General features: G+C 40.6%; 1 protein-coding gene across 4 annotated transcripts; it reads left to right on the top strand.

The window, feature by feature from the left end:
* Positions 1 to 693: 693 nt before the first annotated feature.
* LOC148332129 (protein kinase C beta type) lies at positions 694 to 26,944 on the top strand. Of its 4 annotated transcripts, none has more exons than XM_088301925.1 (17): positions 694 to 1,234; positions 3,127 to 3,158; positions 13,086 to 13,168; positions 14,742 to 14,856; positions 16,727 to 16,855; positions 18,260 to 18,416; positions 18,536 to 18,670; positions 18,751 to 18,847; positions 19,019 to 19,162; positions 19,253 to 19,426; positions 19,504 to 19,595; positions 20,375 to 20,437; positions 20,529 to 20,667; positions 20,744 to 20,824; positions 20,908 to 21,015; positions 21,828 to 21,968; positions 26,777 to 26,944. In XM_088301925.1, the coding sequence occupies exons 1-17, from the start codon at positions 1,071 to 1,073 to the stop codon at positions 26,927 to 26,929; spliced, it is 2,007 nt and encodes a 668-aa protein (XP_088158051.1). In that variant the 5' UTR covers positions 694 to 1,070; the 3' UTR covers positions 26,930 to 26,944. The 4 variants fall into 4 exon arrangements, with proteins under 4 accessions (XP_088158051.1, XP_088158053.1, XP_088158050.1 ...); XM_088301927.1 differs by having other exon boundaries at positions 695 to 1,234; positions 14,745 to 14,856; XM_088301924.1 differs by lacking the exon at positions 26,777 to 26,944 and adding an exon at positions 22,942 to 24,307 and having other exon boundaries at positions 697 to 1,234.
* The last annotated feature ends 536 nt before the right edge of the window (positions 26,945 to 27,480 follow it).

Genomic DNA, 27,480 nt, shown 5'->3' with positions numbered 1-27,480 from the left:
ACTTAACTGGCAGACTAACTGACGATTACAATTTGGTTCACAATGAAAAATGACGAACTGACGAATGGTAGATGTTGGACCAACAAAAATTAGTAAAATGCCCACCTGTGAAAACGGATATGTATTAGTAGCATGATGTGTAAATAGTTACATTGGCAAAGCCATCCGGCACAATTCTGGCCCACTAGGGTGTCCCACAGCACTTCTCATTTTTGGCTGAGCCTTTAAATACACTAATGATGAAAAGGGATTAGAGACAACGCTATACCGGAGATTAGGGGGTGCTATAGCCAAGTCGGAAATCCATGTGGCCCCAGTTAAGCCCCAAGCATTTTTTTTTATTTTAGATTTTAAAATATATTTAAAAAATATTTTCTCAGCTCCCCAACATATCGGTCACCTCATCCCCCTCCTGAAATAGGCTATTGAAAGAAAAAACTGTTCATTTTTTGCATTATTTTTAAGTCTGTTGTTAAAAAGAAATATTTTTCTGAAATTTTACACTGCTGTAGATTAAAATACGTTTTTGCTGTATGCTTGTTAAAAATGTAAAATACTGTAGACTGCTACTTGTAAAAAAAAAAAAACGAAAAAAACAAACAAAAAAAGCGCTTTTAAGGGATTGGAACGGGTGTATGGCATTCCCTTCATTTCAATAGTGAAAGTGGATTTGAGATCCGAGTGTTTGGAGTTACGAACATGGTCAAGGTACAACATTGCGCGCCTTTCGAAAAGTCGCATGTCGGACCGTCGTAGCAAGCGAGAGAGAAGAAGAAGGAGAGAGAGAGGTAAGCAAGCAGAAACAGGGAAGCAGGCGAGTGGCACGACGGCGACGCGCCGGAAGAAGCAACAACGAGCCCAAAACACGTCGGAACCGACCCAACATCGACTGTAGGGGCGGGGAAGACGACGACAACGACGAGGGGCGGAGGAGGAGGAAGAGACACCTGCACCGTGACTCGCTCTCCCCCCGCCGCCGTCGCCGCTGCGCCTCTCTTTGGACCCCCCCTCCTCATTCCTCTCCCTCGGACCGCCGCCTCCACCACCACCTCCGCCGCTTCCTCGTTAAGATGGCTGACCCCGGCAGCGACGGAGAGGTGGCGGAGGGCGCGCGCGGCTTCGCTCGCCAGGGCGCCCTCCGCCAGAAGAACGTCCACGAGGTGAAGAACCACAAGTTCATCGCGCGCTTCTTTAAGCAGCCCACCTTCTGCAGCCACTGCACCGACTTCATCTGGTAAGCAGTGTGTGTGTGCGTGCCCGCGCGCTGCGCGAGCGTGTGTGGATGGACACAGGTGATTCACTTGATGCAGTCAGCGCCGTAGTGCTTCCCGGATCCGACAATCGCGACAGTAGAACCGGGGACGTCCTCGCTCGCCAGCCGCCGCTTGGCTGCTTTTTTTTGCCGCATCGCCACGCAGCCCCATCCGCAGGCACGCGGGGGCCTGCTGCATGCCCATGTGTCTCATTGAATGCGTCATGAGTAATCCACATTAGTTGGTGAATACTGAACGGCATTCACTCTTACGTTATGACGACCAAGATTATTTTATTCACATAATTGAGAACACTTTTTTGGGGAGTAGGGGGGGGTTCCACCTTTCTCAAACGATACAAACCATTTCAACTTCAAATTATTCACAAAATTCAGGACCCTCTGGGCGCCGATTTGTTCTCTTTATTTTTCCACTTTTTTTTCGTTATGTCATCCGTTAAATAGCAATTGACACGAGACCTATATTAATGCAGGTATTTTAAACATCTTTAAATATTTCTCAACTGTATTATACAATTCAATCAAAAACAACCCCAAAACGATAACATAACACAATCAGATGAGAGGATCACAAGATGGACCAATTCATCCAATCTATTTAAACTACTTATTTATTTAATGTACAGTCGGCCTGCACGCTTCGGGACTGGACCAGTCCACGAATAGCCAAAATTTGAGCACAAGTTATTGGCATTGAAATGCAATGGGAAAAAAACAATAACAATGAAATCCTAAAAATTCACTCATAAACATTCAATCAACAGAAAATATTGAGCGCGCATGTGACACCCCTCACCCCACAAAAAAACCCCAAAAATAAATAGAAATATTGGGTGGATTAAAAAAAACAGACTGAAGTAACCTTGAATTATCAATAATGGCAGCACAGGATTAGAGTGGATTGGGTTTGCTATAATGTCTAAATTTTGTGTATCCAATTAATAATGTCATTGATTATCAAATTATGACATAACCAATCACCATTTCTTTTACATAAAATGCACAATGGAGACATGATTGGGCTGAAAATTGGAAGTTTCATAATGGGTTTGTATGTAAAAATGATGCAAGCACTAAAATCCAGCACCCTGAAAAACTGTAGTGATTCTTTATTTTTTTGTGCAAATTTTAGCACAATTTCTAATGCCCCCAAATTGGGAGGAGCCTACTTGATTGACACGTCAGACATGCGACGTCAGTGAAGTAAGCAGGCAAGCATTGTAATATTGTTTCCTGGCATGGTTTGTGATGTTCTGTTGTCATTGAGTGTCTGAAAATGGTGACCCATCACCACCAAAATTCAAATGCGCATTCCCGTTTTTTTTCCACTTCAACCGGTAAAAATATAAAACCAATCGGCGCCGTTTTGGGGATTTTATTGGTATTAAATGTAAGTTTAAGGAAAAGGCAATATCACATCAACAAAATCAAAAAATGTGCTGCACATTCCTACTCGTTTCCACTTCAACCTGTAAAAAATATAAAAACGATCATCACAATATTTTCTGGATAAGACCTGGAACATGCATTTCATGGTCATAGGTGGAGATGTCCACATAAATTTTGGTGCAGATTTATCACCATTTTTGGAAATTACAAACGATGTATGTACAATGTTTTTGAATGGACAATTATTGTCTGGTTCCTCTCATGAGTAGTGAGGGGGGCGTGGCTATAGTGCTGACTACAAAGCTGCAATTTACTGATTTCTCCAAAAGAAATTGATCAAATTGAAAATGCAAGGTAATATCGTTTTCCTAATGGAAAAAAAGTTGGATTTCTTTTACCATTTCCCATGTACAGTAATACACGTCAATGTTCTTCGTCTTATTGATTTCATCTTGTGTTCACAGGGGCTTCGGCAAGCAAGGATTCCAGTGCCAAGGTAAGATGATGGCTCATTCACAAATGCTTGCAGATCGCTGTGGGTTCTAGTTTTGTGGTCTTAAGTGGGCTTCGGGTCTGCTTTGTGTCACACCGTGCTGGTGTCGGCAGGTGTTTACCTACAAAGATGAATGAGCAGCAGTATTACATCAAAAGAGAGACCAGGAAGTTTCCCCGCCTTCTCCTTGAGACATGGTGGGCTTTGAGTGCTGGTGGTTAGCAACGCGTGCCTGTGGGCCGGTTGTGTTGAGCTTGACGACGCCGTTCAAATCACACTGCAGTATAGTTGCCGTGCTTGCTGTATCACTTCCTCTTCTTCATGTGAACTTGCGCATGTTAACACAGCAGTTATTACTCACACTAGGCCATTCGAACCATGACAGAGTTTGGTGTGATTCCCTGCCCGTACCCCAGGAGGCCTTCTTCATTATCCTCTAGGTGTGACATCACTTCATTATATAACTCTGCATTATTGCATCTTACGTGACTTTGTTCAATGCTTTTAGTCACTTTGTTTGTTTTTATTGTGCAAGGTGGCATGGCATTACCAATGTGAGGTACATAAAAAAAAAAATAAAATAAACTGTGTGCCATCGACTTTTTGGAAGCAGTTGGTAATTTCTAGTGCCAGTACTTTTGCAAATTTCTATTGTGCAAGATGCGGGTTGTCCTTAAACATTTGTGAGAGGAGCATTTGTATTTTATTTTTAACGTGGCCAAGCAAATTGTGGACTTTTATTTTTTGATGCTGAGCATTGTTTCTAATCATTGTTCATTTTTAATCATACAATGTTGTGGTTATTGTGAATAACTTCCAAGGGGTACTATCACGTTAATTATATAACACATGTAACCTAGATTGGACGTGTCCTTGCGTGCCTCGGACTTTTTTTTTGAAGCTGTGGATTATTACTATTTGTTCTGTTCCTTTCTATTATGCATAGTGGTGGTTATCATGAATAAAAGGTGGGAGGAGTGATCACATGAATATCATGACCTATAGATACACAAGACTGGCAGCTTTCAACTTGTTTGAATCTGCTTGTTCTATTTATTCCTGTTCTCCAAGGCTGCAGTTATGTTGAATTACTGGTGAAAAGAGCGATGCATAGACAGATGTGTCCTACCCATCATACTGTGGACTTTTGCGCAAACTGGTGGTTAATATGAATATTGGGTGAGAGAAGTGAACACAATTTGCTTATTGTATGACAAGTCTATGTTGCACGCCGATCACGCTGGGCCTGGTCCATCTCTTCCACTTGAGTCAGAGGAGGGCATCAATAAGCACACAGGCTAAAAACCCAAATTTATCATGTGTTACATTAACATTGCAATATAATGTGTATAAATTATTGGAAGAGCACAGACAATAAAAATTAATGAAATAGCTTGCATCGTTTTACCCAGGAAAACCTCTGAACCATTTTGAGAAGATAAAAATTCAAGTGGCTTCAGCCAGTTTATTGCCACCCCCAGTTAAAGATTACTGTCAAATTAACAAAACAAAGAATCATATTCATTGTATATTCAAAACATTTTTCCGCCTTTAGTACGCTAGATGAATGCTAATGCTAACAAATAAAAAAAAACTCCACTGACGTGCTAATGCTAGCGCTAAAACAGAATCTATGTTGTGGTGATACAACCCTTTAAGCAACGGATATTTGAACAAAAACAATGTAACGTGGTACTGACAATATAACAGTACTCCCAGTCAGATATTTATCCTCTGCAAAGAAAAATATTACAATATAAGTGCTGTACTGAGAAGCTCAGTTTAGCTCTGTTGTGTACTCCTCCTAGGTGGCTAGTACAATTGATGGGTTGAGATTACATTTCAATTCTGACATTGATATCTGCAAAGTTAATTCCTGGTAGTCAAACATCATTGACTGGTAACATTGTTTTATCAATGTTTTTTTGTTTGAGTACCCGCTTGACTGTGGTGACAGCTATTTGTTTGCCCAAGCTTATGTTTACTTGACTCTTCATTTGGGCCACATGTAATGGGATCCAGCACAAGTTCTTTCAACAAATATTATTGTGGTTGTAAGAATACATAATATTGGTCCGTCATCTGCTTGACGGTGAAGTCATAAGTGCAGGTTTACCGAATGATATGTCACAAATGCGTAATGTTGGGTTACCTGCCCATCTGCTGATCACTAACAATTAACCCGGCAGCTCTATGAGTTGATAGTACAATAATTCGGCCTCAGTTGTGAGAGACATTTGACAGGTTAAGTGATTGTCAGGGACTTAAGGTCCAAATTGACAGAATCTTAAGGGTCATTAATTTATGTCTTGTCATTGATTATTGGCTGTTCATTCTTTAAAATACGTCATCAAAAACAGCGCTTATCCTGTCCAGCAAGGGTGTCAAACTCGTTCTGGTTTACCTCAGAGTGCCGTTATGTCTGTGAACCCATATAAATTTATGATGACCTTACGTTATCACATATGCACAACAAATTGATGGAAAGCCAGTTTTGAAGTCAGAAGCCAGTCAGTAATTGTTCAATTCATTTTAAAAGGGGAGGATTGGTAACAGATAAATGGCAATATCTCATATATCAATGTTGTTAAAAGTGACGAAAATGTGCTAGAAACAGGAAGTTGTCGCACATGATTTGCCCTTCGCAGGCCACGTAAAATGAGGTCGTGGGCCAGATCTGGCCCCCGGGCCTTGAGTTTGACACCAGTGCTGTACAGGGTTGAAAGCACTTAAACGCTCAGAAAGTTAGATAGATAGTTGCATAATAGGTGTGGCTAAATAGAGTAATCAACTATACTCCAACAACAATTATAAAGATATTGATATTGATGATGTAAAGGAATACTTCTCTGACTGTCAATTAAAAGCGACCATTGCTGCATTTGTAAAGGCTGCGTTTTTCTGACAGCTCTTGCATTGGTTTGAATTAGAACGAGCAGGTGTCTCGTGGCTTCATCGGAGCCAGCAAGGCACAGTAGCGAGGAGCTTCCAGGAGAAATGTGTGCGGTGCTATCGTGATGGGAGGAGCGCCAGCACGGGAGGAATGTCAGACATGTGGTGTGGACGTGTTTTTACCTGTGTGGAGGCTTGTGTGACAAAGGTGTCTCCTGTGCATTCTGGGTGTGTTTCTTTACCTGTTCTACAGGTAAATATACTACACTTTAGTCCATCCTTTATATGTTTAATACAAGCTTTATTTTCTAGCAGGCTCCAAAGTTCACGTAAGGGGAGGGCGGAAAAAGAGGAAGTCACATTAGCTTCATATCCTGTGGTAGTGTCTCACCATATGCCTCGTTGTGGATTTTGCACGGAATTTAGCGCTGACTTGCCACTAATGAAGCCTTTCCATGATGTATTCACAAATGGTTCAAAAGTCCATTTTTAACATATTTTTTTTTTTTTTTGCATTTAACCACCTGTGCCATTCACTTAGAACTCATAAATACAGGCCGTTTACACGGCTGTTGCGACTTCACTCGTTTAAATAATTAGATGCATGGCAAGTTAATGATCTGGGACTGTAATAATTTCAACAAAAAGAAACAGACTGTGAGTCACACAGAGAGTTTGTTAAAATTCCACTCATGGATTCAAGCAATGTTCGTACACCAAAAAAAGCCTCTCTTACCGTATTTTAATGACTGATTTTCGTTGTTTCTTTTATCCTGAGATTTATACTCAGGTGCAACTTTTACCCCCAAAATCTCCAATCCCTAAACGTGTTGACAGCAGCGAATGAGTTCCGATTGGATGCGGCATGCTAAAGAAGGTAGCGGTACAACTGCCATAAGAAAGTAGAAGAAGAAATGGAGGAAGAAGAAGATGAAGAATAAAAGTATTCATAGTTATGGCAACCAATGTGAGACGCATGTCAGTTTGATGCCACAACAAAACAAAGAGTCCGTCTCCCCAGTTAGATCATTTTACAATTTAGTGCCCCAAAAGGTGCAATCGCTGACCAGGATTCTACCTTTGGCCAAAAATGCAATGCAGGATTGTAATTAAGGTGAGCCATTTTTAATTAAAAAGAAAAATATTTCCGTAGTTAGTTTGGAATTCAAGCAGAACTCATTTGCTGCCGCCAACACAATTAGGGAACGGGGATTATGAGTGTGAGTCTGAGCCCTACTGTTCTTGGTCTTGGTTTTTAGTATTTTTTTTTTCTTCATTGTGCATTTTTTGACAGGTGTGACTGATACTCCAGTGTGAAGTAGGAAGGCACCAAAATTTGCATCCCCATTCAACTTCCAATCTGCTTTACACTAAAGACAGAGAGAAAACAAAAATGTGAGAAAAATGTCTTGGATGCCCAGTCATCATCTCGAGATGGTCTAAAAAAATATATATTATTTTGTCGTGGAAAAAGGAACATTATGCTGGGTACTGGCATACAATTTTTTTTTTAACATCGTAACAGATTTGAAATACGTGAGTCACTCAACCTATGACCGGAAAAGAAATCGGCGTGTGCGAAGCGGTTAAGACAGACTCGTCTTGTTAAGGGAGGAAAAATACTGAAATTGGGCTGGAATATCAGTCTTTGTGTAAATCTGCATTAAATGACAACTGAGACCAGTTTTAGGGGCCCCTGCTCTTTGAAAAAGAGTTTCTGATAGCTGTGGGAAGGATGACGTGTCCACAGCATACATAAAAAGTCTCACGGCGAACATCCCTGTTGACAAACGCGCAACCTTGAAGCCGAGGCTTCTTAATAGATTTGGCGATGTCCAAATGTCATCCTTGAGAAGAGTATAACTCATAAGACATATTTCTTCTTTCAAGCAGGCCAGAAATGACTTCATTGATATGTTTATCTGCCATAATTCATGTCAGCACAAGTGCATCTCCTTCATTACCTCCACCAAGGAGAAGTTTTCATAAGCGAGGAAAATTCTGTGAATCACGTGACTCTCATGCACATCCTAATTTGCCACTAATACGGATATCATTTGAAGTTCAGATCCATAATTATTCTGCTTCCATCAATAGGAAAAGTTAACTTGAGCCGACAGAAGCGCCGATTCTCACTCTCACTTCGCCACTTGGCACTCAATGGCGGCCACTCATTTGCAACAGATTTGCTTTGCTTTTTGGCAGTAATGACAAGAAGGGAGTGCAAATCTGGAGTTCTTCATTTCCAAAATGCAAGCAATCCATGAAATAAATTGTCACGATCCGAACCATAATCGTAATTGTCTGCGTTGACCTCGTCCAGTTCAGTATTCGTAAAATGGGGCCGCATACTTGCTGTCTTGGAAAACAGACTTGCTGTTCCGGTGACGCGTTGGATGGTCAGCATGCTTCCACACGTCTTTCGTTTCTACGCTGACAGTTAGATTTTGAAGAGTCAAAACCGTTCATAAGATTCCCTCGCCTGCATTCCGTCATCTTACTTCAGTGGCTCGTCATCACCGAGGTGGTAACCTCAGTTGAAATTACTGCGGCTGTACCCTTGACATTTTTACAGCTTGGTAATGACCCCGTGGCTATTCGGCCCTGGAACAGTGACAGATAGCTACTGGAAGACACACCAATAGGCACTTGAATTAGCCTTGTATTAAATGTCGATCGTATGGAAATGGAGTATTTGTAGCGGAGCTTCGACTCGCCCCCAAAATCTCCATTCGTCTTTTGCGTTGACAGTAACGAACAAGTTCTGAACCAACTGGAGTAGGTTACTCATTGTACTACTAAAATAGTGCACTTGAGGAGAGCTTTATTCATATCATACGTTGTACAAAGGCTCAGTGGTAGATTGGTCGGGTTCGATTCCCGACAATTGTGACCAGCTACGTCTCCTTGAGCAAGATACTGAACTCCCAGTTGGCATGTCTTCAGTTGGTAGATAAGGTAATAGTGTGAAGTGCTTTGAGTACCGTAGGTAGAAAAGCGCAATACAAGTGAGAAGTTAAAAAAAAAAAAAAAGTGCTTTACAAAGCTTCATACTCATGAAAACAAATCAATTGAACTGGCTGCGTCAAACTATGGAAAAGTTTTACTTTTTAGCCTAAAATAGCTTTCTTTAATGCCTTTCCATACCCTGGCCAACAATAGAACCATGGTGTTTTTTTTTTGTTTTTTTTTTGCTTTTGGGTCATACCGGCCTCATGTTAACGAGAACTAAGCTAACGTTAAGCTAGCTGCGGAGTTCGTCTCTCCGGTCTGGCTTCCAAGCTGGTTTGTTGTCGTGACGGCGTAAGAGGCCAAACGGGGAAAAAAAAAACAATAGCGGTGTTGATACACGGACTTTATTGGCTGGCTGCATACTCGCCACTCCCCACGTAAATATGTGACGTGTCTTGGGTTGCCATTTAGTCAGCGCCACAATAGCCAATGATTTGATGTGATTCGAATCCGAAAATTCTAATTTGATGTTATTTGATATGGTCAATTTGCATCTCAATTCTAGCCACTACTATAACATCATCATTTAAACACAGGTTCAACCATTCACTTTTGAACTGAGGCGGAGTTTAAGGCATCATAAATCTTGCTGTGCATGGGGATAACCAGAATCACCTTAGTGCGTCCGACCGGTTTAAATTTAAAAACAGAATAAAATATCTCAAACTCTGATGTCGCAAAAGCCATTTAAGTAGCATCAGGTCGTCCCGTTGCGGTTTATTCAGCGTGAATCTGGCTTGAGTTTGAGTGCTAAGTGTCTGGGTGGGTTGAGGACTGTGAAGTGTCAGCCCTCCAGCTTCCTCCTGGCAGATGTCTGCAGGAATGTTTTTCAAAATGCTTTGATTTGCTGTTAACGCTGCCAGTCACTCTGAAAGGGGAGGCGTTGGTAGGTTCGACTGTCAGGCTCAGCTTGGTTGCTAGGCAACAGAGCAAAGACCTCCGCGGCGGGTCACTCGGCCTGTCTTTCTGTTGCATGCCTGTGTGTGATTGTGTGTGTAACAGGGAAGATTTATGAGCAAAGAGCTGGAGTGTGACTTGAAGCTGCACTGTTTGCTGTTCTGTTTCTCCTTTTCTGACACACTGCAAACACACAAATGAATTCACCGCCCCCTCAAACTGCCTCAAAACCCAGCTGTGCTCCCATCTCTTCCTGTCCACACACATACACACATTGTCTCGCTTTAACTTCAACTCCTCCACTCATTCTCTCACCCTCCTGTCACGCTTCCCCTTTTCATTCATTCGCTGCATGTTTGCTTTGTGCAGCACTGCAGATGGACACAACTCCATCTTCGCACTGTTTAACAAACACTCGACGCGGTAGTGTCTACTGTTCGGAAGTCTGCTTTTTTTTCCTCGGAGAACGGGTGCCTGGAAAGCAAATGTGCGGTGCTTTTATAGTGACAAGGCAGTCTTGAAATAGCTCGCTTGGAAGGACAGATGCGGTCATTCATATGCGTACCATGAAATAATAATAACGGCGGTGCTCAGAGAAATGTCGTGTTTTGGTGAGAATGTCAAAAGATGAAACTCTTTGCCAGGTTGATTTGGAGAGCGACTGTTCATAACTGAGCAATAGTTCTTAAATGCAGTTAAATTTGGGGTGGGACTGATTAATCTAATCGTTATCAGGCTCGATCTCGATCTCTATCTCTCTCGCATATAGATCTTAACTATCTTATCCATCTATCCATCGTTTTAGCACAATGATAATGACATTCAATTAACTCCCCCAAAATTGTAATTTTATTTTTATAGATTTTTTTGAATGACTTTTTTTACACATTACAACACAAGACAAATTGATGTTCAATTCGCCCCCCCCACCCCAAAAAATTGATTTTTTACCAATTTTTCTGTCGATTATAAAGTTAAACAAATACTAAACGACAAAGAATTGTAAAACACTTCAAATTTCCGCCTGTCATTCACAACTTTATTATTATATATTAGCGTTGAAAGTATTTTATTCAGCATTTATACTTTCAGTAATTGGTCAATTCATCGATTATCAGAATTTTATTCTTCCAAATATTGCAATCAGTCTCGGCCTGAAAAAAAATCCATACCGGTCGGGACCGAGTTAGGTTTGATAGAAATTGTGCAATAGCATTTACATACAATATTGCCTTTACACATCACAGCAGTGGAGTTAAAAAAAAACTACCGCGATGTGATCAAAGTGCGGACGTTTAACTTTCAGTGAAGTGGTTTTACAAAAAGATGCCGTTTATTTGATAAATTACAGTACAGCTCAATTAAACAGGGTTTAAAACTATTTCAAAACTGTTATACCTTGATTCAAGCTACTTTTTTCAGAGGTGTGTGTGTCCATGGACAACATCAAAATGTGAGTTTCTGTGGTTTTTGGAGAGCTTGCAGCCTTCACATTTGGCTTCAGTAGATGAAAATCCTTCTTCATTGCATTGCGATCAGGCCACTGGCTTGACCATTGAATGACATTTTAATTTGTACAGTGCTTCCTTTTTATAGCTGCATGAATGGTTATTATGCAATTGACTTGATGACTGCATTTAATGTTCCCTGTTTATTAATCACTTGGAGTAGATTCCAAGGTAAAAAAAAAAAGAAGGGGCAGCCCTATTTAGACCTCCTTTATAAAACAAATGCAACCCCGATTTGGAGAAGTCGGTCCTGTGGCCGATGCAATTGTACAAATAAACGCAAGCACACAATAGCACGATGTTGATCATTGGTCATAAATCCCTTTGAAACTGTTGCCAGTTTCCCTCATGAAAAGGCAACGACTGCGTGAATAATTCAGATTAAACCCAAGCATAATGTCACCCTTCGTGTGACGTCTCTGTGGCGGTTGCAACATTTTTTTTTTTTTTACCGCTCATTTTGTTTTGGTCCATGTTGTTTGAAAAGTCGAGCGGACGTGAATATAAATCATCATATACATTTTATGATTGCCGACGGTAGATTATTGATTCAAATGAGAAATCGTCATAACAGCAGTGATGTTGTTAGGTTTAAATTCTGCTTTTGAAATGATCAGTATGTTACATTAAACTTTGGATTATTATTTTTTTTTTTGCTTTGCGGCACCTCACAGTTGAAAAGTGCGGATTTAGTCTTTAAAGTTGCAATAGTAAACTAATAAATCTAAAAATGTTTCTCAAAGGCCCTTTTGAAGTCTGGCTAATATATCTGTTGTATGAATTAATGATTTCAGCAACGCTTTCAAAAGTTGATGTACGAGCACAAAGGATTTAAACTGCTTACATTGAAATGCAATCATTTTAACAGATTAATTATACTCTAGATAATTGATTGCCATGAATAATATTGTAAATATCATCTTCCCTACTATGCTGTGGCAGAGCTAGAGGGGAGCGGGGTGGCAGGGGTGTTTTTTTTTTGCTTTATTAAAAAAAAAAAAAAATTTACCTCTGCCAGTGATACTACAAGGCCTCACTAATATGAATGTTAGCAATGCCAAATTCAATTCAATAAAATGATTCTTATCGTTGGGTTACCAGCAATGACCCAATGCTGGTGAGGCGCTTCCTTATACTTTGCGACATGAACACCCGCAACTTCTCCAAAACATGAAAATATTTTGCAAGCTTTTGTCCCCGTCCATCCAAATGATCAGTATGTTGAGTTTTTTGTGCTTGTGTGTGTGTGTGTGTGTGTGTGTGTGTGCGTGTGTGTTTGCTCATCTCAGAACGACCCCTGGCCCGCGACCCTCCACTCGCCCGCACTCAAATCCAATCAACAAGTGCCGGGCTTGTTTGTTGAGGGTGACGTTTCCTGTTGCAGCTTTCATGTTTGCTGACGTGATTCCGACTTGTTCCTCCGTGCTGCGATTGAATAAAAGTACAGCTAAATATAGCACTTGGCGGGAAGGCAAGCTGGAAGTGCCGAAAAACGAGCGGCCTATTGTGAAATGACTAATGGCGCATAATTGACATATTGATTCGCCCCAGTTTTTTTTTTCTCTTTTGCAATTGGTTTGCAAATAACATTTTTTTTTTTGTCATTCTCCTCTACTCGCAGTTTGCTGTTTTGTGGTCCACAAGCGCTGTCATGAATTTGTCACCTTTTCCTGCCCGGGCGCCGACAAGGGACCCGCCTCCGACGTAAGTCAATCAAATTCACACCAAAGACTGACAAAATTTTTTGATTGATTGTGGAATTTGGACATTTCGTCACTGACAAAAAAAGTTTTTGACTGGAAATAAATCTTCGATCCCCAAACAAAAATATAATTTAGAGTTTGGTGGACAAACCCTTGTTGGCAAGTCCAGCTCTGAGACAATACCTTTTGGTCGACGTATTTTACAGCAGAAAGTCTATAAATCCTTATTCATGTCTTTGCTACCATTGGAAACTCCAAATTTCAGCTTCGTCTACAGTTTTTTTTTTTTTTTTTTTTGGTTGTGGAGATTTAGTAGGCCACGCCGTAGCATTAATATGCTTCTTCCTGAGCTTACATATTTAGATGGGGATCAATAATCTCGCCCCATTGTACATCAGTCAATACGTATGTTTACCCGACCTAATAAGTTCAGCGTTACCCATTGACTTCTCTCGAAAATATATTTGTCCAAGCTACATCCACCACTGGCAACGCTAGGTAGCAATATACCCGTTTTCAGCTTGTTTAGCAGGGGACGTTTTCCTCTTGACCTATTATGTCACATCACATCAAGGTAGCTGTGCGTAGCTCGTAGCTAGCTGGTACAATGCCACGCAGTGAAATGGGTGACCACTTGCTTCTAAAAATGCCCCTTCATCAGGTTAGCATCACTTCTTTTTGTTCTTCTCTGTCTTTTAATTGTTTTCACCTCAAGAGTGAAACCTAGTCCGTCCGATTTATACATGAAAGGGAAATTACATTGCTCAACAATCTGTATGTCCATCCATCCATTATCAGAGCCGCTTCTCCTCAGTATGGTCACGGGGGATGGAAGGCGGGGGACTGACCGTCAAAAAACGGTCAAGTGCCCAGGTCTGATATTAATTAACTCGCATTAGCGCTGGATAGACCGTTATACAAAGAAAAGCGCTCAAGTTTATGCCCGACCGCAAATGCATCAGTGGGACAATTTGTTTTAGCCACATCTGGAAAATTAGAAAAGTTGAAACGGTGAAAAGATGTTACAGCTCCACAAGCAAGAACCGCACTTTTTCTTTGATGTGTGTGATTTGTTCTATTAAGCTTCTCCTAATAAGCCTTGTTGTGGCTGCGTCTTCTTTTGAAGTAGTAAAAAGCCAAAGACAAAGCCGACAACCCAACATCCCCCGCCCCCACACTCATAATTAAACATTTGATGCTTGTTGACCTGAGATTCTCAGTGGACATCACGATTCAAATTCAAATCAAGCGTTCCAGCCTCGGTTTCCATTCAAATGAAATGTTCACATTAACGTGCTGAGTGAGATCGAGTTAAAGATTATTAATGCAATTAGCCGTGTCAGCGCTGGCCCTTGGTTGACACTCACACACAAAGTCAGTGGCCATTTCCTGTCAACTTGTTGACTCCAAATCGCATTTAGACGCGCTGCGAAAAGGGAAAATGTGCTGCCTGGCTGCTTCAAGTTAATGGGCCAGTAGCTCAAGTGTGCATGAACGGAATCTTGCATTCGTCACTTTGGAACTTCATCCGGCCATGACGTTTAATTTCAAACTGCTTCTGTTATGTGTCTCAGCAGGATCCTCGTAGTAAACACAAATTTAAGGTGCACACGTACTCCAGTCCGACCTTCTGTGACCACTGTGGCTCGCTCCTCTACGGCCTGATACACCAGGGCATGAAATGTGACCGTACGTACGCCTGCACTTTTATACTATGTGTGTGTTTTTGTGTGTGTGTGTGTGTGTTTGTGCGTTTCAGTCCTTGTTCTCATGTCACACTTGTGTTGTGTGTTGTCCTAATTTTAATTAATTTACTCACACAGTTTACATAATAGGCCTTCCATTGACATAGCGTTACTATTATCAAAAAGTGCAAACACGCACAGTGCTGTGAAAAAGTATTTGCCCCCTTCCTGATTTCGATTTTTTTTTTTTTTTGCATATTCGTCGCTTACAAAGGTTTTATTTCATCGGATAAAAATGGCATAGCATCTGATAAAAAGAACATGATGCCAACAGTATAGCATGGTGGTGGCAGTGTGATGGTCTGGGGCTGCTTTGCTTCCTCAGGACCAGGACCAGTTATTGCTTCCAAAGGTAGCAGAACTCGCTATTATGTTGAGGGGGCAATTACTTTTTTCACACAGGCCAGATCGCTTTGTATTGCTTCCCCCTCCTTGTTAAATAAAATCGTCATTTAGAAACTGCCCTTTATATATACTTGGGTTGTCTCTGTGTGATATTAAAATTGCAAAAAAACACAGAAATCAGGAAGGGGGCAAAAACCTTTTCACAGCACTGTACAATCTTTGGAGTCGTTCATTTGAAGTTTTGCCTGAAAACTACCTCCGCTCCCAAACTCTTCAATTGTTACGCGAAATAATTTCTGTAAATTCAGTTTGATTTATTTGTGGAAAATGAAGAAAAATCGCTGTGTTTTTACCTAAAAACAGAACAGCATTGTGATGTGTCCTATTACTGTTTTTGTATTACACTCAGAAAAAAAATGTTCATCATTGTCCTTTCTAGGGGTGCACACTCTTGTCACGTTTGTGGCTTGAGATCGCTTTAGCCCTTTATATGTTGCATCTTAATTAGCCAAATGGGATTCTCTACATTGGTGTAGAACGTCACTTGAGGGACAAACCATCTGGGGACTTTTAAGTCAGTGTACTCTGACATCTAGTGGACACTTTGAAACATTACAGCTGGCTGGAAATGCTATGGAATTTCATTCAGTCTCAAATTTTACAACTTCACTTGTATTTACTTGCTCATATGGCTGAATTTTGTAATTATTATGTATAAAGGTGCAGCTCAATGAAGTAATATATTGTGGAAAACAATAAGAAGTAGTTCAAGTTGAATTATATTGATTTAGAATTTTACTCAAAAATCCAAAATTCATCATCTCAAGAAATTACATGATTACAAAAATAATCAAAATAATTTTAATATAAGAATTAGGAAATAATTGGCCTTAAAGTGGGGAAAACAAACAAAATAAACAAAAAAAAAACCCACAAAATGCCTTGAACAGTTGCAATTATTTACACTTCAATTTTATTTATATTACATTGTTAAATGAGTTGCTTCGACCTCTGTGCATTTTGGATTCTGTTTCACTTTTTAGGAATCTGATCTTTTTTTGTGAAAGTGGTGTCGAACATGCCTAGTTTTTCCTGAGCCTTCACTATACACTCTTAGTCAGTGATTTTTAGCGTGTGCCATGAGAAATCATCTGGTATCCCGGGAAAATTATCCAGTCAATATTTTGACAAAGAAAATATTATTTTCATATGTGCGCGTGTGTGTGTGTGTCTTTGCCAACCACATATAGTAACCGACAATTAATGCTCTTCCGCTTGATGACTGAGGCCACATAATTAACATACATATCCACTTTTTGTGAATTGTTTTGGTAAGTGGTGTGCTGTGATTTTTTTTATTTTTATTTTTATTTTTATCCCCCAATGTGAATTATGTGCCTTGGATCAATAAAGGTTCAGAAACACTGCTCAAAATGACAATACGTGTTTGTGTGTGTGCTGCCTTATAGACTGCATGATGAACATCCACAAGCGCTGTGTGGCCAACGTCCCGAGCCTGTGTGGGACGGATCACACCGAGAGGAGAGGGCGCATCCAGATCTCCGCTCGGATCGCCGAGGACACTCTGACCGTCACCAGTAAGTGCTCCCCTATGGTGGACAATAAACACTTCCAAAAAGGAGGTAGATAGACAGACGGGCAGACAGTAAGCCCCTCCCCCACTTAAAAGAGAGAGGGACTTTATCTGGCGGAGACCAAAACTGGAAAGTCCATTAGCTGATCAATAATCCAACGATTGGCCCACATGGCCCGTTGGACATTTGTCCACATGCCAGCTTTGTCTCTCGCAGACAGCTCTGTATTGATTATGGAGCCCAAGCTAAACTGTTGTTAAGTGTTGTCGAAAGCAGCCAGAAATGTTTCGGCCACACCAGAGAAGAGACGCTGCGTTTTCGAAGCGAATACCGTGGGCTATAAAATAATTTGGCTCGCGATAGTCTGACCGCATAGATTCACATGTACATTTCAAAGCATCTTTGGAGTTCATGATTCATGAAGCAGAGTCATTCTGGGGGGAAAATTTTTTTACCCCTGATCCAAATCTGTTTCTGAATTTACCAACTTCATTATAAAGATGAAACAATTAATCATTTGTCAAACTATTAAGTATTTTGACAATTAATAAATAATTTAGAGTCATTGCTTAACTTTGTCCAGATCCTCCCCAAATAAACAAAAATCATCCTAAATACCGTAGTAATTGAGGTGGAAAAATTACAGTAAAGTTGAATGACATTTTTTTTTTAACAATTATTGGATTAATTAATGAAATAATCAATAGACTCGATTTAAGCAAATATTCAATAGTGTCAGCCCAAAGCTCACATAAGACCTTGCGCTGAATCTATCTTGATGAGTTAGAACAGGTGTGTCAAACTCATTTTTGTGGACGGGCCGCATCGTAGTTGTGGTTTCCCTCCCTGTGAACCCATATAAATTGATTGGAAAGCCAGTTTTGAAATCAGAAGCTAGTAAGTAATTGTTCAACAATTTTTCAATTTATTTTAAAAGGGGAGGATTGCTAACAAATAAATGGCAATATCTCATATCTCCGTGTTGTTAAAAGTGAAGAAAATATGCTAGAAACAGGAAGTTGATGCAGATGATTTGCCCTTTGCGGGCCACATAAAATGAGGTTGCGGGCCAGATCTGGCCCCCGGGCCTTGAGTTTGACACGTGAGTTAGAATATCGTAGAAATGTTCATTTATTTCAGTAGTTTGATTCAGAAAGCGAAACTCGTATTCATGAAACATACTAGGTCAAATCCTACCTTATTTCGACGTGCTATATGCAACAAATGTCGTTTCTGGTGATGGTGAAGTTTAGTGTTGTTCATATTTAAGAAATAATCTTCAAAATGATCAAATATCTATTTCACGCAGTGTACTGAATCTGTGAGTAGACGACAATATAGCTACGCTTGGACATTTGTAGAATGTTGAGCATTTCACACATGTCTTCCTCTGCACCGTACTTCCAGTCAAAGAGGCCAAGAACTTGGTCCCAATGGATCCCAACGGCCTGTCAGACCCTTACGTGAAGCTCAAACTTATCCCTGACCCCAAGAGTGAGAGCAAGCAAAAGACCAAGACCATGAAATGCTGCCTAAACCCGACCTGGAACGAGACTTTCACTTTGTGAGACATCTTCTTCTCTTTACTGTACAACTGAAGAATCCCATTTTTATTGTTTACGCTCTTAGACCGAGTTGAAAAAGAATCACTTTTGTTCCTCACCTTCATTTTTATGCCTTCAGTAATCTGAAAGAAAGTGACAAGGATCGCCGTCTGTCTGTGGAGATCTGGGATTGGGACCTGACCAGCAGGAACGACTTCATGGGTTCTCTCTCCTTCGGGATCTCGGAGTTGCAGAAACAAGGGATAGATGGATGGTAAGATGGAAATATGTGCCAGCTTGGCAAAGTCTCTTGTTTACGGCGCGGTATTGACAAGTATCCGACCTTGGCTCAAGGTTTAAGCTTCTGTCCCAGGAGGAAGGAGAGTATTTTAATGTTCCCGTCCAGCCTGACGGTGAAGATGGCAATGAGGAGCTTCGCCAAAAGTTTGAAGTGAGTTTGTAATGTGACCTTTTGTTTTTGGGTGAACTTGCTTTTATCTGAGCGTTACGTTCGGGCAAAATCCTTCCGAGTTTCTCCGACAAACAAGCCATATAAAGCCAACGCCACGTTCCGCCTCCTGTTTCTGTCCTTGCATTCAATCTCCTCCATTTTCTTTTGCAGAGGGCAAAAGTGGGTCCGGGGAAGCCGTCAGACTCCTCTTCCTCGTCGTCCGTCAGCAAGTATGACAGCAACGGTAACCAGGACAGGATCAAGCTCTCAGACTTCAACTTCATTATGGTTCTGGGAAAGGGCAGCTTCGGCAAGGTACACTATGTACTTCCTACAAGGACAACCGGGAAGCTGAAGGAAAACTAACCTTTGAACCACGTTCTCTGATGGTCTTGCTTGCCGTAGGTGATGCTGGCCGAGAGGAAAGGTACCGACGAGTTGTACGCTGTCAAAATCCTGAAGAAAGATGTGGTGATCCAGGATGACGATGTGGAGTGCACCATGGTTGAGAAGCGGGTCCTCGCTCTTTCTGGAAAGCCACCTTTTCTCACACAACTGCATTCCTGTTTCCAGACAATGGTCGGGCATAATGTCACGAATGAAATCTCCGTCACTTTTTGATTGTGGGTTACTCTTCATCTTCTTCAAACCTCCAGGACCGACTGTATTTTGTAATGGAGTATATTAATGGAGGGGACCTAATGTACCAGATCCAACAGGTCGGGAAGTTTAAGGAGCCTCATGCAGTGTGAGTAAACCCTTGATTATTGACATTGCACATTATGGAAATAGCGCTCATCAAATCTTTAAGAATTATATTGAAATGGAACGTTTTGATATTCAACTATTTGTAAAAACTTTTTGAGTGGCCAGAAAAGCGCTATTGGTTTCTAACAAAAGTTCCCACCGAGGCTCCCTTTCGGAGTTGTGCGATATGACAATATATATCCAAGCCAAAGATGTAAAATGTTGCTTGTACGATGTAACTGTTTATATTGGAGATTTTTTTTTTTTAAGTTTATGGGCAATGTGTGCATACATTAATATCAAAAGTTAAGAGATGCTTTCGCCAGATTTTGCAGAAAAATAATTTCTGGAACTGTTCATTAATTTGCACTTTTACTGGATTAATGGAAAGCACATCTGAATATGAATTGAAACATTCTATTGTGTTTAATTTTTTGCACTTTACTGCATTCTTTGGAAAAAAATGTTTTTAACAATACATTTCTTTCCATTTGTATTTGTCTAAGATGTGTATTTAATAAATCAGCGGAAAAAACAGCCCAGAGAATTGCCATTAATTTCCCATAATTTTAAGGAAAAATATGAAATCTGAATACTTATTATTCTCAGAATATCTTTTTTGTCACCGTTTTAAGAGCTGATACTTTCACATCCGGTGGCAAGATAAACTGACCAGTATGACTTGGTGAAAGCATGAGCACATGCTCCTCATTTAACATACACACTACTGCATCGTATCAAAACCAAAGCGCTGGAAAACAAACTGTCTCCGTTTTCCAGGTTCTATGCAGCCGAAATCGCCACTGGCCTCTTCTTCCTCCACTCCAAAGGGATTGTCTATCGGTGAGTGTGTTTGTCCACTGATAACGACGCGCGTGTTCACGGTCCTCCTAGAACCGTAGTATGTACTTATCACCTGCAAGTGTGTTCGTAGGGATCTGAAGCTGGACAACGTGATGCTCGACTCCGAAGGTCACATAAAGATCGCCGACTTTGGCATGTGCAAAGAGAATATGTGTGACGGCGTTACCACCAAGACGTTTTGCGGAACACCAGACTACATTGCACCTGAGGTCGCTTTACTTTACTCATTTTATTTTTTTTCCAACCTTTTTAAATGAGACTCACCGCTTTATTTGTCTATTCCAGATCATAGCTTATCAGCCTTACGGCAAGTCTGTCGACTGGTGGGCCTTTGGCGTGCTGCTCTACGAAATGCTCGCAGGGCAGGTTGGTATTGTTTGTCGTGATTTGATTTGACAACACTCAGTGGTGTCGAGAATACTTCCGTATGTTCATGACTCGATGTCCAGCCGCCTTTTGACGGGGAGGATGAAGACGAGTTGTTCCAGTCCATCATGGAGCATCACGTCTCGTATCCGAAATCCATGTCCAAAGAAGCGGTGGCCATCTGCAAGGGGGTGAGACAGGCTTCAATATGTCGCGCTCAAAAATCACATTTAAATGCACAGAAATGCTGTTTGCTAAACGATGCATTATCGGTGAAAGAAGGGAAGTATCGGAAATCCATCCATTCACCTTCCTTTGGACACTTTTGAGTCTTCATTGAACCAGACACGTTTTTAGATTGAGAGGAAAACGGCAATATTTGAATCCCAAACCTCAGAACTGTGAGGCAGATGTGCTCGCGACTTGTGCACCGTGCTGCCAAGTTAAAAAAATAAAGGAATATTCTGGCAATCTTGTGACACTCATGAATGGGTGGATGTGGCTAAAAACACAAAAGCATTGACGTTTGATTTTTTTTTTTTTTTCACAATTGGAAACAATTTCACTCTAATAATAAAAATAAAATAATAACAAAAAATATATCTCCAGCACTTTTTAAAGTACATTAGTAAATAATGCTTGTGTAATGTGTCTCTCGATCATCTTCATCGTAGAACTATGCTTAAATACATATCGCTGGTGTTGGGCGGAATTCTTGTGCCTCCAAAGTCATCACTTTTCATGAGAACAAAACTCAATGTGCTTCTCATAATTAAAAATATGACATATAATATACAACTCATTTACTGCCATTGACGGCTAAAGACGTCAAAAATCTTTCTTTTTATTTTTTTGTTGACTTGGCTGTTAGTGAATGAGTTAAAAATATTTAGAGACAAAATAGTTAAAGACATTTAAAAGCAAAGTAAATAAATAAAAAAATAAATAGCTTACTTCAATGACTAAGATATGTACACTTTTTATGCTTCCGTGTGATGTCTAGCTGATGACCAAGCACCCGGGCAAGCGTCTGGGCTGCGGTCCCGAGGGCGAGAGAGACATCAAGGAGCACGCCTTCTTCCGCTACATCGACTGGGAAAAACTGGAGAACAAAGAGGTCCAGCCGCCTTTCAAGCCGAAATCTGTGAGTATGTCCGGCGTATAATACAAGTACACATTCCCTGGCTGTTTACTCTGGTGGGAATGATTCACACATAACACACATAAGTGGATAATAACGCCAGGTAAGTGGGCTCATTCCCTGCACCCAACCATCACCCGTAGCGACGCTCACACTTTGTCATTGTGGTGAGCAATGGCGACAACTCACCAAGATAGACCAATGGGAATCCATAGTCCATAAGCTGTGCGATTTCATTGGTTGATGCCATGTTTTTTGCGTTTTATCTTTTTTTTTGGGGGGGGGGGGGGGTCGCATCCAGGGTTATAATAGTTTGGGATTTTTTTTTTTATTTCTTTTTAATTGATTTTGACTTTGGTCTTTGAAATTCTGCTAGTTTTAATCAGTTTCTTAGTATTTTTTTTTTAAATACTTAGTTTTATTAGTTTTATGTTTTTAGTATTTAGTATTTTTAGTATATATATATATATATATATATATATATATATAGATATATATATATATATATATATATAGATATATATATGCCAATTTGTTTGGAAAATGTAATAAAGTCAACAACAATTTTCCAACAATTGTTGGAGCACCATCTGTACTGAAGTAAAGCAACACTGAAATAATTACATTGAAAATGAACTTTGAAACCTCATGGATGATATTTACTCATTTACTGCCATTGACGGCTAAAGACGTCAAAGATTCATTTTTTGTTTTTACTTGGCTAGTAGTGAATGAGTTAATTGACAGATGATTCGACTATGATTAGTTTCATTATTTTTATTAATGTCAGATGTAGTTTCAGACCTTTCGTTTTTATTTGATTTCGTTTGCAATATTTTTTTTTGTTTTCAATTTTAGTTTGAGTTATTTCGTCAGTCAACTATAATAACCTTGGTGGCATCCCTCATCACGCTCACTCCCATCCCTCCATTTTCTCTCTCTCTCTCTCTCTCTTCTCTCCCCTCTTCCACGGCAGTGCGGGCGTGACGCAGAGAACTTTGACCGCTTTTTCACACGCCACCCCCCAGAGCTGACCCCCCCAGATAAGGAGCTTATAGCCAACTTGGACCAGGAAGAATTCCACGGCTTCACATTTGTTAACCCGGAATACCCTCTCGCTACTCACTGACCGTGCTGCACTCACGCACAAACACAAACATACCAACAGTACATGCATCAGTGCAATAGTCTGACAGAAATCGCCATCAGGCTGCGTTGTGCAAGGAAGTTTGGGGGAAATGAAAGGAAGTTGACAAGCTTTCCTTTAAAAAAAAAAAAAAGTCTAACCATTCCTTTAACTAGCGGCAGTAAGACAAGTGTGGAGAAATCTCAAGTTTATACTAGCAGGTCAACTGGCTTTATTTCTATCAATGCCGATTACTCAGTGACTGCCGCCACACATTCAACTAAAATAGCTTCTCGATTGCGTATTCATGCCCTGTCAGCACTGTGCTACCGATTCTTTCTCATGTCTGTGAAATATCCCAAATGGCCCTCCTAAGATTGTTTCAATCCTGACTGGTGTCCTCCAGACCAAATAATTATATTTTCGGAATATACGCAATATTTTGCTCATCATAGTGTACAAGTCTCCATACCGGGGATGAGTTTCATCATTGCTCGTTAACAACTATGTTGAATTACGTCAGTTCTTGATTTAATCTCGTTTTAAAACAATTGAGGCGGAGTCTGTGATTTCAAGGGCATGATGCGAGCTTTGTCTGTGTTATTCTGCTCGATGCAAAACAGCACTTCTAAACATTCAGAAAGCCAAAAATCCATTCATTTTCCCTATCGTCGAGAGTTATTGATCGAACAATAATTGAACAATTTATCATCACAGTTTGCACCGCATCAGGTTGTGTTATCGTCTTAGTACAGTAAAGACCAAATATTGGTTACAAGCTCTTGTATTAAATCTGTGAGGCTGCTAAAGTGCCAACTGAAAATGTCAAGCAAATGTCTCCCCCAACTTCCTCCTACCCCCAAAAAAGACCGGTGTGTGCCAATTTAGTTCCAGTGGTCCGTTTTTTGGAATGCGCGTTAGATCAAATGACACAATAACCTCCTAAGATTCTTCGTCGTGACAAGATGTGCGTTGAACAATGTGTCAATTTCACTTGGTCATGTGACTGTTTTTTGCCGTCATGCCAATGAAGACAGCTGCGCACTTAATGCAATTACGGTGACAACTTATGGACTGCATAGGAAAAAAAAAAACTGAATGAATATATCAAATGTAATTGTTGTGGGTGAAAGAAAGAAACTTCTATGGATTGTATTATTGTTCTGTATGACTGGAAAGTAATAATATACTCACTGGTGCCTACCAGGACACTTGAGCTGCGTCTGCCTTCTTACTGCCGTCACACGCTTCCAAAAACTAGATAACGCAACAAATTCAACGAGCAAACGGTCTAGTTGCATCATTTTACAATGCATCCTGAAAGTATTCACGACGCTTCATTTTTTCCCCCACAATATGAAAAAAAAAAGTCACATTTTATTGCACATTTATTACAAGTCAAAAACTAATAAATCAAATGACCATAAATATTTAGTCTTTGCCACAAAGCTCGAAATTGAGCTCAAGTGCAGTGCAGTCTTTTAATTGAACGGTTCCGACAACTTAATTTTGAGTCCCGTACAAAACTGGATTATTTTTAGCCACGTTGGATAGAAAGTTTCTGCTGCTTGAAGTTCCAATGAGAACAACATCTGTAACTGGAGGAAAATCTGAACCACCAGGAGTCTTCCTAGAGCTGGCCAATTGTCGAAACTGAGGAATCGGTGGAGAAAGCATTAGTGAGCAAGCACCCAATGGTCACTCTGTCCGAGAGCCATCGGTCCTCGGTGGAGAAAGGAAAACCTTCCAGAAGGACAGCTATCTCTGCAGTGCTTCAGGACTCCACCAATGGGCACCTGAAGGACTCTTAGACCATGAGGAAGAAAATTCCCGGGTCTGACGAGACAAACATTGAATTCTTTGTGTTTGGATGAAACCAGGCACTGTCAAGCATGGTGATGGTTTTCAGTTGTAGGACCTGGAGACTACTCAGGATTGATGGAAACATGACTGCAGTAACGTACGGAGACATTCTGAAAGAAAATATGCCCTTGAGTTCTCAGGTGCTCAGACTGGGACCAAAATTTACCTTCCAACAGGACCGAAACCCGAAGCACATAGCCAAGACAGTGAAGGAGTCGGCTTCAGGACAATTTTGTGAATGTCCTCGAGTGACCCTGACTTCAATCCGATAAAACATCTGGAGAGATCTGAGATTGGATGTGCACTGATGGTCCCCACACAACCTGATGGAGCTTGAGACAAAGAGAAATTGCTGACACTGCCCAAAAATACGTAGGTTTGCCGAGCTCATGGCTTCACATTCAAAAAGCCATGGGTTTTTAATTACCGCCTGATAAATTTACATATTATTGAGCAAAGGCTGTGAAAACGTAGGTGCATTTGATGTCTTGGGTTTTTTTTATTTATAAATTTGCAAAAATCAAATTAGAAACAAAATTCACATTGTCATTATGGGAAAAAAAACATTTCTTTTTGGGTAAAAATACAATTTGAAACAGTGGAAAAAACACAATACTTTCTGGATGCACTGGAAACGTTGCCTATTTCCACGACATGCATGACGGAGAATCCATACACGGATAAAAAACGTTTTAGCACCCTTTTTTTTTTTTTTAATATTATGTGAGAGTAAGCTAAAAATGACTTGTGTAATGATGCCACAAGACTAAAAATAACAAATAACCACTGCCAAAAAAGTAATTCTGAGAGTAGCTGAGCTTGCCTTTCTGCCTCCTTGACCACGTTCAGACTGTATCCTCGAAACGTCAAACTCACTATTTTAGTGTAAGAACACCCAACGTCGTAAATGTTGTACGGCCAAAGTGGTGAGTATGAGAACCAGTTTTCCTTCCTCAGTTCAGCCGGCCGCCAAGCGATGAGACAAAACAGGTAGGCAAGGTCAACGTTATTCTTTCATGTGCTCCGCTCACAACTTCACCTCCTGCCCTGTTGTGGAATCTGTTTTATGGATCCTCGTCTGTAGCGGAATGTTTCTCTCTGCCGCACAGGTGTTTGTCTCGGGTCTGTATTGTTCAGTCAGCAGGTCTCTTTTTTTTTTTTTGTTTTTTTTTTTGTGTGCTTCTGTTTTTTGTCACATTGTGGCCCCAAACCTCACAACAAGTCTTAGAGTCGTCTCTAAGAAAAGCGATGCCTAAAGCAACCTCTAAAGTCACACACAATCTGTTCTGGAGGATGCTGGTTGAACAAACTTGTTTTTATTTTCCCGTAGAACATAATGGAGGTGGAATTAATCTGTTTTTCTTGGTTTTGAACATGTTCATGTACGCTCCGTTAGCAAACAATTGGTGCTCAGTGAGAAACCGTCTTGATGTCATTTTCCGTCGACAGCCAGTGGCAAAATTTCCGCGACCTGAGATGTAGAAAAATGGGTGGATTTTCCTGCTTAATTCATAATCCACAAACGCAATATTAATCAGAATACCGTGCCTAGACCGGTGAGGGTGCAGAGAACATGTTAAGAACATTTTACTTCACTTTTCCTTTACTTAGCAAAACACCACATCAGATGAATTGAATGAAACCCAATCATGAATCCAAATGTCTTTGTGCCGACAAAATGGACTTCCGTCTCTTCCCCCTCATCACTGTGCTTTAATGGAACTACTTCCTGCTTCTTGTTCTGTCTCATAACGCCCTTTTTAAATCCTGCCCGAAATCCTTATTCCTAACTTTAAAAAAAAAATCTTTCTCTGTGTGTCAGAAATCCCGCCGCGACGTGGGCAACTTCGACAAGGAGTTCACCAAGATGGCCGTGGAGCTGACGCCGACGGACAAACTCTTCATCATGAATCTGGACCAGAACGAATTTCAAGGCTTCTCCTACACCAACCCTGAGTTTGTTATACAAGTGTGATGGCGGTAGGGGCTGGTTGGGGGTTAGGGGGTTAAAAAAAAAAAAAAAACTACACCAAAACCTGAACAGACCTGCAGTGTCTTTCCATCATCTTGTCACATGCCATCATCTCGAAAATCGGAATACACACCCACGAATGCACGACATGAGGCTGCACAAGTGAGGGATGCTTACAACGGGACTAAACTTCTCTGACACGCTAATTAAAAAGAAAATTAATGAGTCACTGAATACAGCAAAGACCTCCGCCAAGGCACAACTGTTAATAAAAATGTATTAGTTGCCAGGCTACTTCCTGTTTCGGACAAAATAAAAACACAGTATTTCCACAAATAATGGCAACCCACCAAAAGTTGCATCAGTACCTTTTTGGCCCAATTTGGGTTACAGTATTTTCATCCCAAATGTTTTTAGAGCGCATCTTTCATTTGATGATGCCTCTCCGGTGATCAATGCGGTTTAGGTACGCCTGGTTTAAAAAAGAAGCGCATCATCAAAGGGCGGTTGTTTCATACAAAATAGCTTTTTTTTTTTTTTTTTAAGTTTCGGTT

This window comes from Idiotropiscis lumnitzeri, chromosome 8 (genome assembly GCF_059441095.1).
Source record: "Idiotropiscis lumnitzeri isolate Australia: NSW breed Sydney's pygmy pipehorse chromosome 8, RoL_Ilum_1.0, whole genome shotgun sequence".
NCBI lineage: Eukaryota > Metazoa > Chordata > Actinopteri > Syngnathiformes > Syngnathidae > Idiotropiscis > Idiotropiscis lumnitzeri.
This window is presented reverse-complemented; position numbering and strand designations above follow the sequence as displayed.

Bases quoted from the DNA above. Each gene is read 5' to 3' on its own strand.
- LOC148332129 (XM_088301925.1), top strand. From the start codon at position 1,071: ATGGCTGACCCCGGCAGCGACGGAGAGGTGGCGGAGGGCGCGCGCGGC. The intron at 3,159-13,085 runs GTAAGATGATGG...CTCTACTCGCAG, and splicing joins GCAAGGATTCCAGTGCCAAG to TTTGCTGTTTTGTGGTCCAC. The intron at 20,825-20,907 runs GTTGGTATTGTT...CTCGATGTCCAG, and splicing joins ACGAAATGCTCGCAGGGCAG to CCGCCTTTTGACGGGGAGGA.